Source organism: Elgaria multicarinata, chromosome 2 (assembly GCF_023053635.1).
Source record: "Elgaria multicarinata webbii isolate HBS135686 ecotype San Diego chromosome 2, rElgMul1.1.pri, whole genome shotgun sequence".
In the NCBI taxonomy this organism is placed as follows: domain Eukaryota; kingdom Metazoa; phylum Chordata; class Lepidosauria; order Squamata; family Anguidae; genus Elgaria; species Elgaria multicarinata.
Genome location: NC_086172.1, coordinates 77,681,990 through 77,697,158, shown reverse-complemented (window position 1 = coordinate 77,697,158; position 15,169 = coordinate 77,681,990). Strand labels below are relative to the sequence as shown.

The window sequence follows — 15,169 nt, the reverse complement described above, 5'->3', positions numbered from 1 at the left end:
CAGCTTACTGGATAACTTTGGCCAGTCAGACTCTCAGCCCAACCTACATCATAAGGTTGTTGTTGTGAGGATAAAATGGAGAGGAGGATTATGTATGCCACCTTAAGTTCCTTGAAGAAAAAAAAGATGGGATATAAATGTAATCAAATGAGTAAATAAATATTAGGAAAATTGCTTTCAAAATGTGCCCATCTGGCAAAATTGAATACAAAAATGCATGTATTAGGAGACATACTCACAAAAATGGGTATGAATTTTCATGCAAACTTTTTAAAAAATCTCAAGAGTTTAGAACAAACTAAACTTAAGTTTGGAAAAATTCCCAATGAAGAGTGTAAATATGATAAACAGAGAAAACAAAAAGGTCAGATTTGTTCATCCCTACGTTTAACCTTCATGCCCAGTGAGGCAAAATAGTCTACTATACCTTGATAATTTAGGATTAGCACCCAGGAGCACATCACCTCTCTTTACAATAAATCAGTGGTGGGTTTTTTTGTGTGTTTTTTTAAAAACCTAATATAGAGGCTGCCTACATTTTATTGGCGCAAAAGAGATGTGGGTAAAGATAGTTTGTTTTGCTGGACCAGCTTTTTTTGGATTTGCACATTGTGAGACAGGCAGCAACTCGGCTCATTTCCTTCGGCCTCAAAAGCTGGCCCAGTGACTTCCCCCCCCACACACACACCCTTTGTATCCCTTGCTTTTAAAATGAGAGTCCAGAAGAATGACCATGTTAGCTTATGGCCAAAAAAAAGCAGAAAGATCCATGGTATCTGAAAGGCTAACACTGCATAATCCCATGCAAGTCTAATCAAAATTCCCACTGAATTCAGTGAGACTTACTCCCATGTAGGCATGCATAAAATTGCAGTCTTACTGTGGCATGAGCGATCTTAAACCTGGGGCCTAATCCAGCAAGAACCCGCACTAAATGGATTCGAAGGTACCAATATGACTCCTATTCACTTGTGTGAAAGAATTATAGATTGTTGATGGAAAATGGATGCAAATAATAAAAGCAAGAAAAGCTTAGAGATGCCCCTCAACTTGCAGTTGCAGTTGTTCTGGTTCCCTGGAAGCAACAGGTGTCATCCCAGGAGGCTGTTTATTTGAGCAAGGGGTGCACCTTCCTCCCCTTAGATGAGAACAGGTAACAAACCAATCTGCCCAAGATTTTATAGGGCTTGTCTCATGTAGATTCAGACTGTCACAACACACACACATACCTCCCTCCCTTCACTAAAGAGGATAAGGGGGGGGGGAATTCCTTGGCAGGAAAGAAATTTTTCACAACAAAGAAGAGAGCATTCTTATCAACGAGAAAAGTACAAACTGTGCAAGACAGCTACTGTGCATTATCTAACTCTTGTTAGTAGCAAAAACCTCTGACCTTCACTATACAGCTATAAAAACCAATTCTAACTTCATAATAGTTGCCGACTGCTCTACCAAATAAGTAAACATCTGCTACTAAACACTGCATATGACTCTGTGCCTGTTCATACCGGACTCCTTGCCATTCCTTCGAAGCCAAATCCAATCCATGAGCTTCTGTAGGCAATAGCTTCATCTGGTTTCTTTTGCCTTAGAGCATTCTAGAAAAGGTGGTATCAAATCCTGACATGCACAAAATCTTGGCTACATGCAGTTAAAGAAGTCCCACTGAGTTCAATGGGACTTACTCCCAGATAAGTGTACAGTTGCAGCCTGAATCTCTCATTTGCTTGCATGGAACCAAGTTCTGAAATCACAGCATTTCTAGTAGAATTGTGTTTCCAGTAATTACAAACACAGTAATTTTGAAACCAGAATCTGTATATAACACATGCAGCAGCAGCCACGTAACTGCTGAATGTTAGAACACCAGGGTAATTTCCTCTTCTTAATGAATAGCTGCAAAGAACTAGCAGCCCTTGAGTCCTAACATAGCAAGGATCCAGTGGGACACACAACTTTTTAATTATTTTAGTGAATTTATCAGGACATTAGGAGAGATTTCAATAAGTTTAGTGTAAAAAAAAAGATGTTGACATTTCGTTGCATGATTCCCCTACCCAATCAACATTCTCCAGAGAAATACAATCAGATTTTAAAAGGATAACAAGTTTTAATAGAAATTAAAGGGAAAGGGATGGGGGGTGGAAGGAGGGCAAGCCCTTTTTTTGGGGGGGGGCACATGGCTGAAGATCCAGATTAACATTCTTTTAGGGAACAAATTAAATTGAACTTTTCTGATTTATACCTCATCTAATACATGACTTGTTCCTTAATGGGCAAGTCCAAAAGGTCCTCAATTCAGTTTTCATGAATAGGCACAGAATGTACTTTCTAGAGTTCTAAAATAATACCCAACTGCAAATGGTGCTCTGCCAATCCAGAATATGGCAGGTTTGGCCACTGGAGATGGCTGGGGGGCAGGAGGACGTCCAAACTGCAGGGTTGTATCCCAGAATAAAGTGATTAAGTGATAAAGTGATTAACATGCACATTCCTGTGCATGTTTAGACGGAAAATAGTCCTACAGTTCCCACATTCCCCAGCTAGCCATGCTAGCTTGGGAATGCTGGGAGTTGTAGGACTTTTTTCAGTTTAAGCATGCACACCCTAAATGAGAGTTCTAGCTTAAACCATAGAATTACTTCAGTCTTATCAATGACCTCTTCCCAAAAGGATTCAATTGAATGTTTCCATTTCTTATGTCCTAGAATTGCTGGTGAATGAGCAATTAGTTTTCAAAATGCCCATATTCAATAATATTTTTGAGAAACCGTTTCCCCCCATTTTTTTGTTGAGCAGCTCTAAAGCCAAGGCCAACAAATAAGGTTAATAATTGAAGGGCAGCCTTCTATTGTAATTACATAAGTTTGTACCCCAAGTCCTGAACCCATCTGGTTCTTAAAACAGTCCATACCATGTTTGAGGTCACCCAAAGTGATCTAATCTACCTTTTGAGAAAGGGTAAAATCAGTAAAGGATTTATTATTTTTAGAGATTCAGACGGGACTAGAAAATTAGGGTGAAATGTCTGAAATATACTACAGAGACTCTGCTCAATCCATTAGCACATAGATCACAAATCTGCAAAGGAATAATGTTGATTGTTATGGCTAAACTGTTGACATAAGGCTAGAACCCCCCAATTAGTCCACATTCCACAGCATTCATTTTTGGGTGATGTAGGTCAGGATTTTTCCAATTGTAAGTATGGACTGAAATAAAAAGGAGCTGCAGTATACAACCAGGCCTGTTTGTCTGCTTACATGGTTGAACTATACATCGTTGAATAACTGTAATGCTGTTTCGCTCCCCACAAAAAGGAATATAACATGCCAAGCATTAATGCCAGTGTACAAATCAGAGCTTAGCTCTTGACCAAGGTAAATCATGGTTATTCAATACAAATGGCAGAAACTCTCCATAATTTAGGGGAAAATCCAGGCAACTGAGATTATCAGATTCATGCAAACAACTTCCCTAACCTCTAATTGTATAGGTTGTGAACGTGCTAATATATATATATATATATATATATATATATATATATATATACACAAAATCTCAGCAATACCAAACGCTTGCTATTGCCCTGCTGGTTAAACTTTTGTGTTGCTATTTTTCTTTCCATCGTGTCCATACCACAAACTCTTTGAAACCTGTTCTATTCCTTCTTTATGCATATTCTAGGAAATGTTCAGAAGCTTCTGCCATTTTATGACTGCATTACATCATTCCCTTACATCACAGAATCTAGGGTAGGGGAAAAATAAAGAACGTCAACTGTCCCAATCTGAGATTTGGATTTGAGGGGCAAGCACTCAGCATCCACTGCAGAAAAGCGGAGCTGGTCTCAGGAATCCTGCAGGCAGATGAAATGTCTGCAGTTCTGTTTTATCATCCCCTCTTCATCTGACAGTGGCAGACTGCAGCATCCCCCGTTGCTGGCACTCTGTCCGACCAGCAAAGGGAGGGCTTAGCCACACAGGTAAAACATTTGAGCAGAGCTGCAATCATTCCCCAAACTGTCCAGATGAACAAAAGGACACTGAGAGGCTGGCACAGGAGGCAACATTGCTGTGTGAATAACGGAAAGGCAAAACCTACTGTGTGTGTAGACAGAATGCCTTTTCCTTCAGGATATACTAGCTGGACATATATGCAGGAGATTCACAGCTGCTGGGGCTTATAACCATTTGGGCAGAGGCACCCTGCTTCCCTGCCGCTGGCTTGTGCTTGCTGCCAAGCTGCTCTTCACCCGTTCTCTATGCATACAAACAGCAGAGGCAACCAACCCACACCTGAGCCAGGACATTTTTGCAGCAGCAGCAGGAGTGATACACATGACAGAAGTTTAGTTTTGACTACAAAGAGCAGAAGGAACCATCACACCAAGTCTAGATGTTCCCCAAACAGGATATTGCTTTTCTATATGTAATTTTCACCCCCCTGCAGGTAGGCGTCTATATTAGTATGCTGGAGAGAGCAAGGCTAGCTTTTGCAAACTGGGTCAGCTGTTCGATGCAACGTGACTCCCCTTAAAGCATAGCCCATCCTTAACAGGAGTCACGTTGCTAGGCAGAGGAAGAGGGAGATTTGACTCTCTTCAAGTACTGCCACCGTCCGACTGTATGACCTTGGGAGAGTCACTTCTCTTGAGGCATCGCATATCTGAGAGCTGTAAAATGAGAACAAAGGACAGGAGGCAAGTTGTGAGCCAGGAACAAGGTATGGCAGGGTTATATTGAACATAACAAGCCAAAAATCTCCAGAGGCCCAGTATTTTCAATGCACCCTTTGCACTGTTAAATGAATGAGAAGACATCTGTCATCTTCTTCCCACACTTCAGAGTACCAAGGCCTGCTTATCGTAATTGCCACACCATATTTAGTGCCAAGTCCTTCAGCAGGGATGGCATGAAAAAAGCAAACCGAGACCCTCCTCCTCAATTTTTGATTCGCTGCCACACGGAACTATTTCCCTGAAGTGCTAAAGTGCAAAAGGGAAAAAAAAAATCATGCAGGTCTAATGGGTTGAGGCGGAAGTTTGGGTCTTAGCCGGCTCCCTTTTAGCTTGAAAAATAAATAAATCTATGAATCTCATTAGAGACTCCATTTTGTCAGGCCTTCCAGGAATTAAAATCAATACGCATGTTTTAAAATAACAGTCCCAAGAAATTAACACTAAGCAACAAGGGCAGATGGTTTCCTCTGGAGAAAGGAAAGTGATACTCTGAAGGAACTGATGGCTAAGTAAGGCTTTCAAAACAACGGATGCTGCCCCGGCTCATTTAAGTTCCATTGATTTCAATGGGAGAGAAACAAATGCTGTACTTCTTACCAATGAAAGAAGAAGCAACTTAAACTTATTTAACTATGGCCATATTGAATCCATTATCCCATCCAACAAGAGGGCTAAAGCAAGTTTGATTTCACTGTCAACTACCAGGACGCACTTCAAATTCTCACACAGGTCTGGTCAATAACTTAGGGAACAAATATTTCAACACTGTTGGTTTAGTTGAAGTTTTAATGTAAGAATGTAACTAGAACTGATTTGCTGAATCACATTAAAGGTTCATCTCATTCAGAATTTCACTTCCAAAAGTTGCCATCCAGGCTTTCAAAGCAGAAAATAATGACGACGGTCTCCTGGAGTTTGCTCCCAACATCTGGTAATCAGGGGCAAGTTGCTTGCATTTACTTACTATAGCTATTAACCATTAAGAGGCCCATACTCCATTTTCATGGCCAATCGCCATGGCAACATAAAGGTAGATCTTATCTTGTGTTTTAACATCTGTGCAACTACTTTGCCATGTACCAAAACATTACCATTATTGCAGCAAATGATGGTTGTTCTGACAGTGATTTGATGACACAATACGTCTCTGGGCATGCAACTGCATCAGCACGACTCCACAGCAAGCAACAACCAACTCAATCGACATTTCACCACTGCAGTTTGGTTGTGAAAACTAGCCTTTGGAATGGCACAACAACAGCACCAGCGGAAACAAGTGTGGAATCATTAGACCATAAGAACCCTGCCGGATCAGACCAAGGGTCCACCTAGTCCAACACTGTTCACACAGTGGCTAACCAGCTGTTGACCAGGAACCTGCAAGCAGGACATGAGTGCAACAGCACCCTCCTATCCATGTTCCCCAGCAACTGATGTATATGGGCTTACTGCACTATAGCCACTACACAACAGCCACTACAATCTTTCCGAAAGGACAGACAATATTGCATTTTCATAGAAAGACGTGCTTCTAGAGCCCTAAACAGAAGTTTCTGAAGAATAGGGGAGTATTTGAAGAGTTATAGCATTTGACTCGGTTTCGGAAGGGTGTAATTTCACATTTTCCCCAGGCTCTTGCATCAGATGCTCTCCCCTAGCTAATTCCACCCAGCTGTTAATGGCATCCTAACTAAAGCCAGAGAGCACTGGCCATGTACCACAGGCTGGTACTATGAACGAACCATAGGAAACTCCTGGGGCCAAATAGCTACGGATAGGATTGATTGTGAAATCAAAGCACCACTATACTTTCTCCAATTTGTAAACTATGCACCTTGATCATCCCCTTGCCTAAGGCTGAAAAGGAAATAATCTGGGCAGTTCTTGCTCACCTACTTTCTTTTCTGCTGAGGATTCATTCCATTCTCTTTCACTTGTTGTCATAACTCATGCATAAGCCATGTATAAAGCAACACAAGTGCTCTCCTTTGTTTCTACCCCACCCCGACAAGCTAGGCAATGACATATCCTAATAAACAGGCCCTAGAGCTACCACACAGGTAATTGGTTCTTACAACTAGCCTCTATGCCAGCTGCAAGCTTAGGGAGCAGAATATGGCTATCATGGACAGGAAAGCAACTTTTCAGTCTTGGAGGTGGATTCCATAAGTTGCAGTTGGCAACACTTTGCCGGGGTGAGCGTCCCTTGCCCCATGGTAAGAGAGACTCACAGCAGTGCAGCCATTTAGACCAGGACAAATCTCTGGCAGAGATTTCTCCCAGGTTCTGTCCTAATCCAAGGGGAAGTGAGACATGATCTTGCCTCTCCCACCAGCTCTCTATGCTTACTAGGGAGCTCAAGAGAGAGGTGGAATCTTGCCTCACTTGCCAGGAACTTTTGACAAGGACAGAAACAGGTGGAGAAACAAATACTTCCTGCTGTTTCTCTCCTTCCCCAAAGCTTTTTTTTAAAGAACCTGCCTCTTCCTACAGCCCACGTACTTGCTAGAAGTCTGGAGGAAGATGCCAAAACTGTTCTGACATACAGAAAGCTGCTTTTACTGTTCTTCTGCAAAGCTTCCTGTAAGTCAAAAAAATTATTTCCTCTTCCGTGTAGCCATTAGCAATCACAGAAGTCTTGAAAGAGAAATGAGGATTTTTCTTCCATGAAGTGGATAGACTTGATGGAGAGACCAGATAGAAGCTTGACTGATAAACCAAGTTGATATTTGTTCTCCTCTGATCATTTGACTTTCTACATGCACTGAAAAGGATTCTGTTTATATGTGCTATTTCACAACTTGCTGCCAATGGGTACAAATCAAACCGATGCAATTAAAAACAAACAGCTTCAGAACAATGGAGTCATCAGATGAGGATCGTCGGGCAAAACACTGATGGAATCCTCTGCCCTGCCACACAGCATGCACAGCATCGTGTATTCCTAGAACAAGAGACAAAAAACAACTTCATACAGGGAAAAGTGAGAAGATAAATGCATATTTGCTTAATTATAGCAATAAACACGGAGTGAAGAATTTAGCTTTTCTTGATACACAATTCTGGTTCGTTTTTCTCCCGGCTACAGAGAACACACAGCCTTGGCAATGCAGTGCTTCACTCAGACTAACACAGAACAAACTACAAGAACTGAGTGCAGGACTTTGCATGTGGCCCAAGGAGCCATTAGCATCCTCCTTCAACAGAAAGCTTATGGGCCACATCAGACCTGCCCAGATTCTGCAGTCAGCCCAATGAGCTTCTGCACCACCCACAGCCCGTCCCATTTCCAACTGCATCTTTTTATCATCTACTTTTGGAGGCTGCTAGTAATGCCGTGTATGCTTAAAATTGTGGTCTTTAACATAAAGGAAACCATGGCAACTGTTTCTGGAAGTTGGGAGCAGCATGTGATGGGGACAGATAACTGCCCCAAAGGTAGAGGTTTGGCTGTGTGATTGCCCAGCTAGCTGCACGTGAGTCGCAAGGGCTAGTGAATTCTCTGGGAGAATGTGAACGGTCTCAAAAGGCCAATATCTACCCAGCAGAAGGAGACAGAGATGTTACATTGGGTTCTGCCTGGGAGGCTGCACTCAGGAACATGCAGTTCTGAATCTGACCAACTATTTAGGAAGAACCTAAACTAACTGTTTAGAAGAGCATGGTGCTGGCTCAGGATTATTGAAGTCCAACACATCTGGAGAGTTCTGCCTGGATGGGGAAGCCTGCTTTGGAACCTGGGTCCCTCTCCCTAAGGTGGAGGAAAAAAACCGTGAGGAAAAGTGCTACCACACCTCCTTGGCCCCTCTTAGTCAATTCAGGGGTGGGTGGTTGCAGGCCAGCCAAGGCCCAATCTTCTTCTCTACCCCTTCCCAACTAGCGCAAAGCGATCAATCACACCCTTGCCCCTTTGCTCGCTTGATAATGCTGAAGGGCAATATGGGAAATCCTCTATGCCAGGCGTGGGCAAAGTACAGCGTGAAGAATCTACTTTGTTGTTGGTATTTACTAGCACCTTAAGGCCCACCCATCAGAGCCAGATGTGAAACGGTGGATAAAGAGGGGGGACTGCCAGGGTGCCTCTGCACCCATACCCCAGCCCCAGAATTTTTCAGAACCAGAACTGAGTTCAAAGTTCTTTCATGTGTTCTGCCCCAAGCAACCCAATATGCTTCACAGCAGCACAGAGAAAACCCACTCCCTTGCACAATACACCACACTGGTAAAAAGAAGGGCAAGAAGAAGACAAGATTGGCCAGTTCACCAGAGAACTAAAAGCAATCCACCAAGATATATGCGGCTGTGGTCTTTAGAAGTTCAGGCTTGCTTAACTCTGAAGTTGACAGAGCTATTTTAATAAACATCATCCTTCACAGTTTAAAGGTCAAGACAAATGTGTAAAGTTCTTAACTAGCCTTCCCCAACCTGGTGCTCTCCAGATGTGTTGAACTACAGCTCCCATCAACCCCAGCCATCATGACCAATGGTCAGGAATAATGTAAGTTATCATCCAAAGCATACAGAGGCTGGAGAAGGCTACTCTTAACCATCAGCCACTCGCAAATGCCTTAAAGGCTGGTGTATGTCCAGTGTGAGATTGAGTGTAAAAGCTCTCTATCCCCCCCTGTTGTTCACAAGCAGCAACTGAAACCACCAGTTTCCTATGATAATAGCCGAATTGGGATACCAGGAATGCAATCTTCTAAACACACATTTACTTAGCAGTAAGCAATATGGGAATCAATGGGGCTTAGTTCAAAATAAACGCATTTAGAATCAGGATATGAGAATCCACATCTTCAGCTTCTTGAATAATGTATTAATAACTTTACAGCAAACACTGCTGCAGTTCACATCAGCTTCGAAAGCCCTAAAGCTATGCTTTTGCATTCAGTTCAGATAATGCAAATATGGATACACCCTTTGATCTCTGAACGAGAAGCTATAAGTAGTGCAGCGGCTGTAACACATTCTGCAGAGGCTGCAACCTATAAGCATGCCAAACAAAACACACACGTCCTTTAGACTCCCCCACCCCCAAAGAGATGGGTTTTTTTCCTATTACAGTGGCATTTATTTATTTATTACATTTTTATACCGCCCAATAGCCAAAGCTCTCTGGGTGGTTCACAAAAATTAAAACCATGAAGAGCATAAAAAACAACCAACAATCTAAAAACACATATACAAAATACAATATAAAAAGCACAACCAGGATAAAACCACACAGCAAAAATTGATATAGGTTAAAATACGGAATTAAAACAAGGTTTAAATTTGAGTTAAATTACGTGTTAAAATACTGAGAAAATAAAAAGGACTTCAGCTGGCGACAAAGAGTACAGTGTAGGCGCCAGGTGAACTTCTCTGGGGAGCTCGTTCCACAACCGGGGTGCCACAGCGGAGAAAGCCCTCCTCCTAGTAGCCACCTGTCTCACTTCCTTTGGCAGGAGCTCACGGAGAAGGACCCCTGTGGATGATCTTAAGGTCCGGGCAGGCACATATTCTATGCATATTTCCCAAATCTAAGTCCCAAACTATGTTCAATGTGGGCTTAGTCCCAGGTAAGTACGCACAGGACTGCATCATCAGTTCCCAAGATTTCTTGAGCCTGACTGACACAGAAATTTCAAAGTGAAGCTAAAAGCAAGCAAACAAGTTCCATGACATCAGTGAATGTTACAAGGGGTTTACCTGGTAATCGTCCACTACACTGAAAGTATACTCATGCCTCGCTATTACATGGTGACAGTCCTTACACACATCTGAAAAGGAAACCAAGAGATTTAGAAGAACAATCAGTTTACAAGTCAACACCATTTAAGGTCAGTCACGCTAATGCTAATCCAGTCATCCTCATGCCCTGACACAGAGTTGTGGAAATCAAATCCCTTGTTTCCAAAGGTCCCCACTGATTGGACAAAAGCCTAAAGGCACTTGCTAGACCAGTCATTAAATAAGTTACGCATGGTGCTCATCCATAGCCCCCCACTCTGCTCTCACAACACCCATCCCCATTCCCTTATCAATTATTTTTCCTACTGTGCTCACTTCACTTTTACTATTCCTGCTATTATCTAGAGTGAAAGGAGGAGAGAAACTGTACATGGAGTACTATAGCATTGCATTCTGATTTTCCATTGAGAAACAGCCATTGTGGCAGCGGTAACAGCAACAGAGGAAAGCAAGTGGGAACAGCAGTATCAAGAGATTGGACAGAGGTGGCAATACCCCAAAACTGGATGGGGCAGACATGTATAAGCATTATATACATTCAAAATGTCTGGGTAAATTACAATGTATTAACCTAGCATCTAAAGACTTGCAAAGTAAGCGCCAATTACCTACATTTAACACTGGAGCACCGCCACTGAAAAAGCCCCCTCTTTTGCAGCTACATAGCACATTTCCAATAAGGCAGGGGTGATAAAACCTGTGGCCTTCCAGATGTTGCTGGACTACAATTTCCATAACCCCTGCCCTCTGGAATCCAGCAACACCTGGATAGCCACAGGTTCCCCAACTCTGCAGTAAGGAAGGCACTTGAAACAGGGATTCAGCAGATTATCCTAAGACAGGGGTAGGTTATGCAAGTTTGTCCTTTCCAATCACAGCTGCTAGATCGGAAGTGGGAAACTTGCGATTCTCCAGATGTTTTGGCCTACAATTCCCATCAGCCCTAGCCAACATAGCCAATGGTGAAGGATCATGGAAGTTGTAGGCCAACACATCAGGAGGGCCCAGCCCTCAACAAGCCTATTCAGACAAGACGCTAAAGCCATCGTTAGGCTGCTAGCCCTTTGAGTGTGCTTAAACCATGGTTACGTAGCCACTATGGTTAGGAAAGGTTCACACAACATGCTAAACCATAATATTTAACTCAAAAGTCTTAACCTTCATGGTTTAGCATGTTGTCTGTTTGAAACAAGGCGATTAGCTGCAAAAATGTATAATTTGTTAAATGCTATGGTTATTGGTAAGGCAGAGGGAGCAAAATGGTGCAGAAGAAAAGACTAGAATTGTACTATCAGCTCAGAACAGTGGGTAGCACTGTGTTCTTAAGGCCCCCATGAAGTCTGTGTCACATGGAGTGAAAGAAAATGAGTTGAAGATGAGGCACAGATGGTTTGTTACACCAGGAAAGCAGAGCTATTTTAATTATAATATGAACTCTAGTTTTTGGACGTGTGGGAACACCCACTAGTACAAAGGTTTGGGATCCAGGTCTTTGTCTTCATCAGTGAAGTCACACTCGTTCATCCAAGAGAAATATTACTTCATTCATTCATTTATTTATTTATTACATTTTTATACCGCCCAATAGCCAAAGCTCTCTGGGCGGTTCACAAAAATTAAAACCATCATAAAACAACCAACAAGTTAAAAACACAAATACAAAATACAATATAAAAAGCACAACCAGGATAAAACCACGCAGCAAAATTGATATAAGGTTAAAATACAGAGTTAAAACAGTATAATTTAAATTTAAGTTAAAATTAAGTGTTAAAGTACTGAGTGAATAAAAAGGTCTTCAGCTGGCGACGAAAGGAGTACAGTGTAGGTGCCAGGCGGACCTCTCTGGCATTGCCCCGAAAGACTACAGCAACATGCATTACAGATCTAAGCAATTTCACTGGATTTTATCAGATACAAAGCTGTAAAGCATCTTGACAGAGATGAGAACAGCGAGGGCAGGAACTATTATTGGAAGCTACAGGAAACAAATAAGGAGAGGACTTCCATTTGTGCAACAGGACTGGCCCTTCCTCTCCTCCCCCTTGTGCCCCCCAAATCTCCCTCCCCCGAGGCTTCCCTAACCCTCCAGAGCAGACTTAGGGTGTGTGCAGGGCAATGCGGGGGGGGGGGGGGGAGAATTCAGAGGGGAATCCGTTTCGCCAGTGGTTTCTGTTCTGCTGGTGAACAGACACCAGTGGATACAACCCAGCATCCTGAAGGGCATCATGTAAGCAACCAGTGACGGTGATCTATTACCACCTATTTTTAAAGTTTTTTAAAAATTCATCCAACATCGAAAGCACATCTGTACATAATTAGTTTCATCAATAATCCACAGAGGGTTCTGCAATATAAGACTCCCAAGCCCTGAACATGATCACACAAGCAGTAAAAGACTAGCCTCCTTACGATCATATGTGATAATTTCCTCTCCATCTTCTTCTTCTGTTGCTCTATTTGTTATCATCACAAAATCCTTCTTTTTGCATTCAATGCAACCCACAAAGTTCATCAAATAGGATCCATTCTCCAAGCAGGTGTTACCCTAAAGCATTGAGAAAAGAAAAAAAATATTTTTATGCAACCAGTTCACTCTTCATAGAATAGCTTCATTTAATGATTGATTATATCTTACATGCAAGTTCTGCAGGCGAGCACCCTCCCACAGTATTTTCTTTCTTAAAACACAGCCATGAGGATGACTTGGATCAGGGGTCCAACCCTTTCTGCCTGCACTGATTCTCCTATATCTCATATGGGCAGCCTAAATGGGTGCCCATTGCCAACTACCCCAGCAATGGGGTAGAAGGGAGAGTCATTCCCACTCATCTTCTTCTCTATGTAAACTGCGTTCCTCCCAGACCATCAAACAGGTATGTGTAGGGTGACCATATGAAAAGGAGGACAGGGCTCCTGTATCTTTAACAGTTTTACTGAAAAGGGAATTTCAGCAGCTGTCATTTGTATATATGGAAAACCTGGTGAAATTTCCTGTTCATTACAACAGTTAAATCTGCAGGTGCCCTGCCCTCTTTTAAATCTGGTCACTCTAGTATAGCTCCTGGAGTTTTAACTGTGGTGATGAAGAGGGAATTTCACCAGGTTCTCCATATATACAAATGACACCTGCTGAAGTTCCCTTTTCTATGCAACTGTTAAAAGACACAAAAGCCCTGACTTCCTTTTCATATGGTCACCCTAGGTATGTAGTGGGCCAGGAGGAGTGCAACCTCTTCCTGCTGGAGTGGAAAGGGATCTGTCCCAGCTGGTGGAGCTTTTGAAAGCTATCATTGGAATGATTCCCAGTTGCAAAGGGCTGTATTTATTAAAAGTATATCTGGCCTTTCCACCCAGGGACTCAGGTGCCCTACTTTGAGAAACCTCTTCACTATTTTAAGATGGAGCAGAGCTGGCTGGGAAAGCAAGCTTTACTTTGGAAAAAGAGAGGACGTCGGGGTGCAGGAAGAGGTGAGGAGTCTGCTCCGTCCTTTTGACGTGCGAGCCTCCCCACCTCTCACCCCACCTGAGTGAGAATTGGCTGTAGGAGAGCGAAAGGGAGAGCACTGTACGAGGCCGAGCTCTCTCTCATGCTTATCCAATAGGAAGGGGCAGGAAGCTATGCGATGGTTTCAGAACACCCAACAGAGTAAAGGGAACTAGTGTGATCGCACGCGCATTCCCTTCTCGCGACCCTGTGGATCAGTCTACAAAGGAGCGAGTTGATCCCACCCTCTTACCCGAAGCGGGTACTCCGTCTTCACGCAGCCTCCGCACATGTTGCCTCTACTCAGCAACTTCCGGGATCTTGCGCCTCCTGTGACGTCACACTCCACGCGAGAGAGAAAGAAAGAAAACAAACGAGACTTCTCACATCCGACTCCAAGCGTGCTTCTCGGAACTGGCTGCACTATGCGCGTTGGAGGGACGGGCTTGGGCTGTGGGCGTGGCCTATTCCGTAGGGAGGCGGGGACTAGGGAGCGAGGCTTGCAGGTATGTGGAGCTGTGGAGAAGATGACGCAATCCTTCAAGCGCAGTGCGCTGTAGGTGGGTGGCTGTCGGAAGGCGCCACGCAAAGACTTCTTTAACTTGCGGTCCTGAATAACTTGCGGTGCTGCACTGGCGTTATCTGAATCCTGTTTTCTTCGGTTGCGAACTTAATCTCGAAGCAAATCTTATTTAGGGCGCAGGCTGGCTGGGGAATGTTGGCGCCCAACGTGTTGCTGTGTTTTGCCTGGATTGGGCCCATCATTTAATTTTTCACAGTCATCATCTATGTCTCTAGCCCAGGGTTCCCCAAGGCGGTGCCTATGCATGCCACAGCGCCCATTAGCAACTCCAGTGCCACCTGCAAAGCTCTTCACTCCCTTCCCCCTAATTTTTCAGTTTAAAAATTGAAAAATGTTAGGGCGCCAGGTTCTCCTTCCTGTTCCTGCCGCTGATCAGCTGTTAAGCGGGCAGGAAGAGAAAGCAAAGCCAAGCGGTAAGGGCGGGGAAGCGCGAAACTAGGAGTGGGGAGGAACTGCGAGGTAAAGGGGCGAATGAGAGAAAGCATTCGAGGATATGAAGAGAGAGGGGGGAAAGTTTAGGGATGGGGAAGGGAGAGAAATAGCGAGACAAGTGCTTGGGGGAGAGAAATAGTGAGGATGGGCGTGGAGAGAAACAGCAAAATAAAGGGGTGTAGGAGACAAA

General features: G+C 43.4%; 1 protein-coding gene across 1 annotated transcript; it reads right to left on the bottom strand.

The window, feature by feature from the left end:
* Positions 1–7,515: 7,515 nt before the first annotated feature.
* Positions 7,516–14,362, bottom strand: CHURC1 (churchill domain containing 1). The gene is made up of 4 exons (XM_063116843.1): positions 14,218–14,362; positions 12,890–13,025; positions 10,436–10,506; positions 7,516–7,685 (listed from the first exon to the last, which is right to left on the bottom strand). The coding sequence occupies exons 1-4, from the start codon at positions 14,254–14,256 to the stop codon at positions 7,593–7,595; spliced, it is 339 nt and encodes a 112-aa protein (XP_062972913.1). The 5' UTR covers positions 14,257–14,362; the 3' UTR covers positions 7,516–7,592.
* Positions 14,363–15,169: the final 807 nt, after the last annotated feature.

Bases quoted from the DNA above. Each gene is read 5' to 3' on its own strand.
- CHURC1 (XM_063116843.1), bottom strand. From the start codon at position 14,256: ATGTGCGGAGGCTGCGTGAAGACGGAGTACCCGCTTCGG. The intron at 13,026-14,217 runs GTAAGAGGGTGG...TCAATGCTTTAG, and splicing joins AGACGGAGTACCCGCTTCGG to GGTAACACCTGCTTGGAGAA. The intron at 10,507-12,889 runs GTAAGGAGGCTA...TTTCCTTTTCAG, and splicing joins GGAAATTATCACATATGATC to ATGTGTGTAAGGACTGTCAC.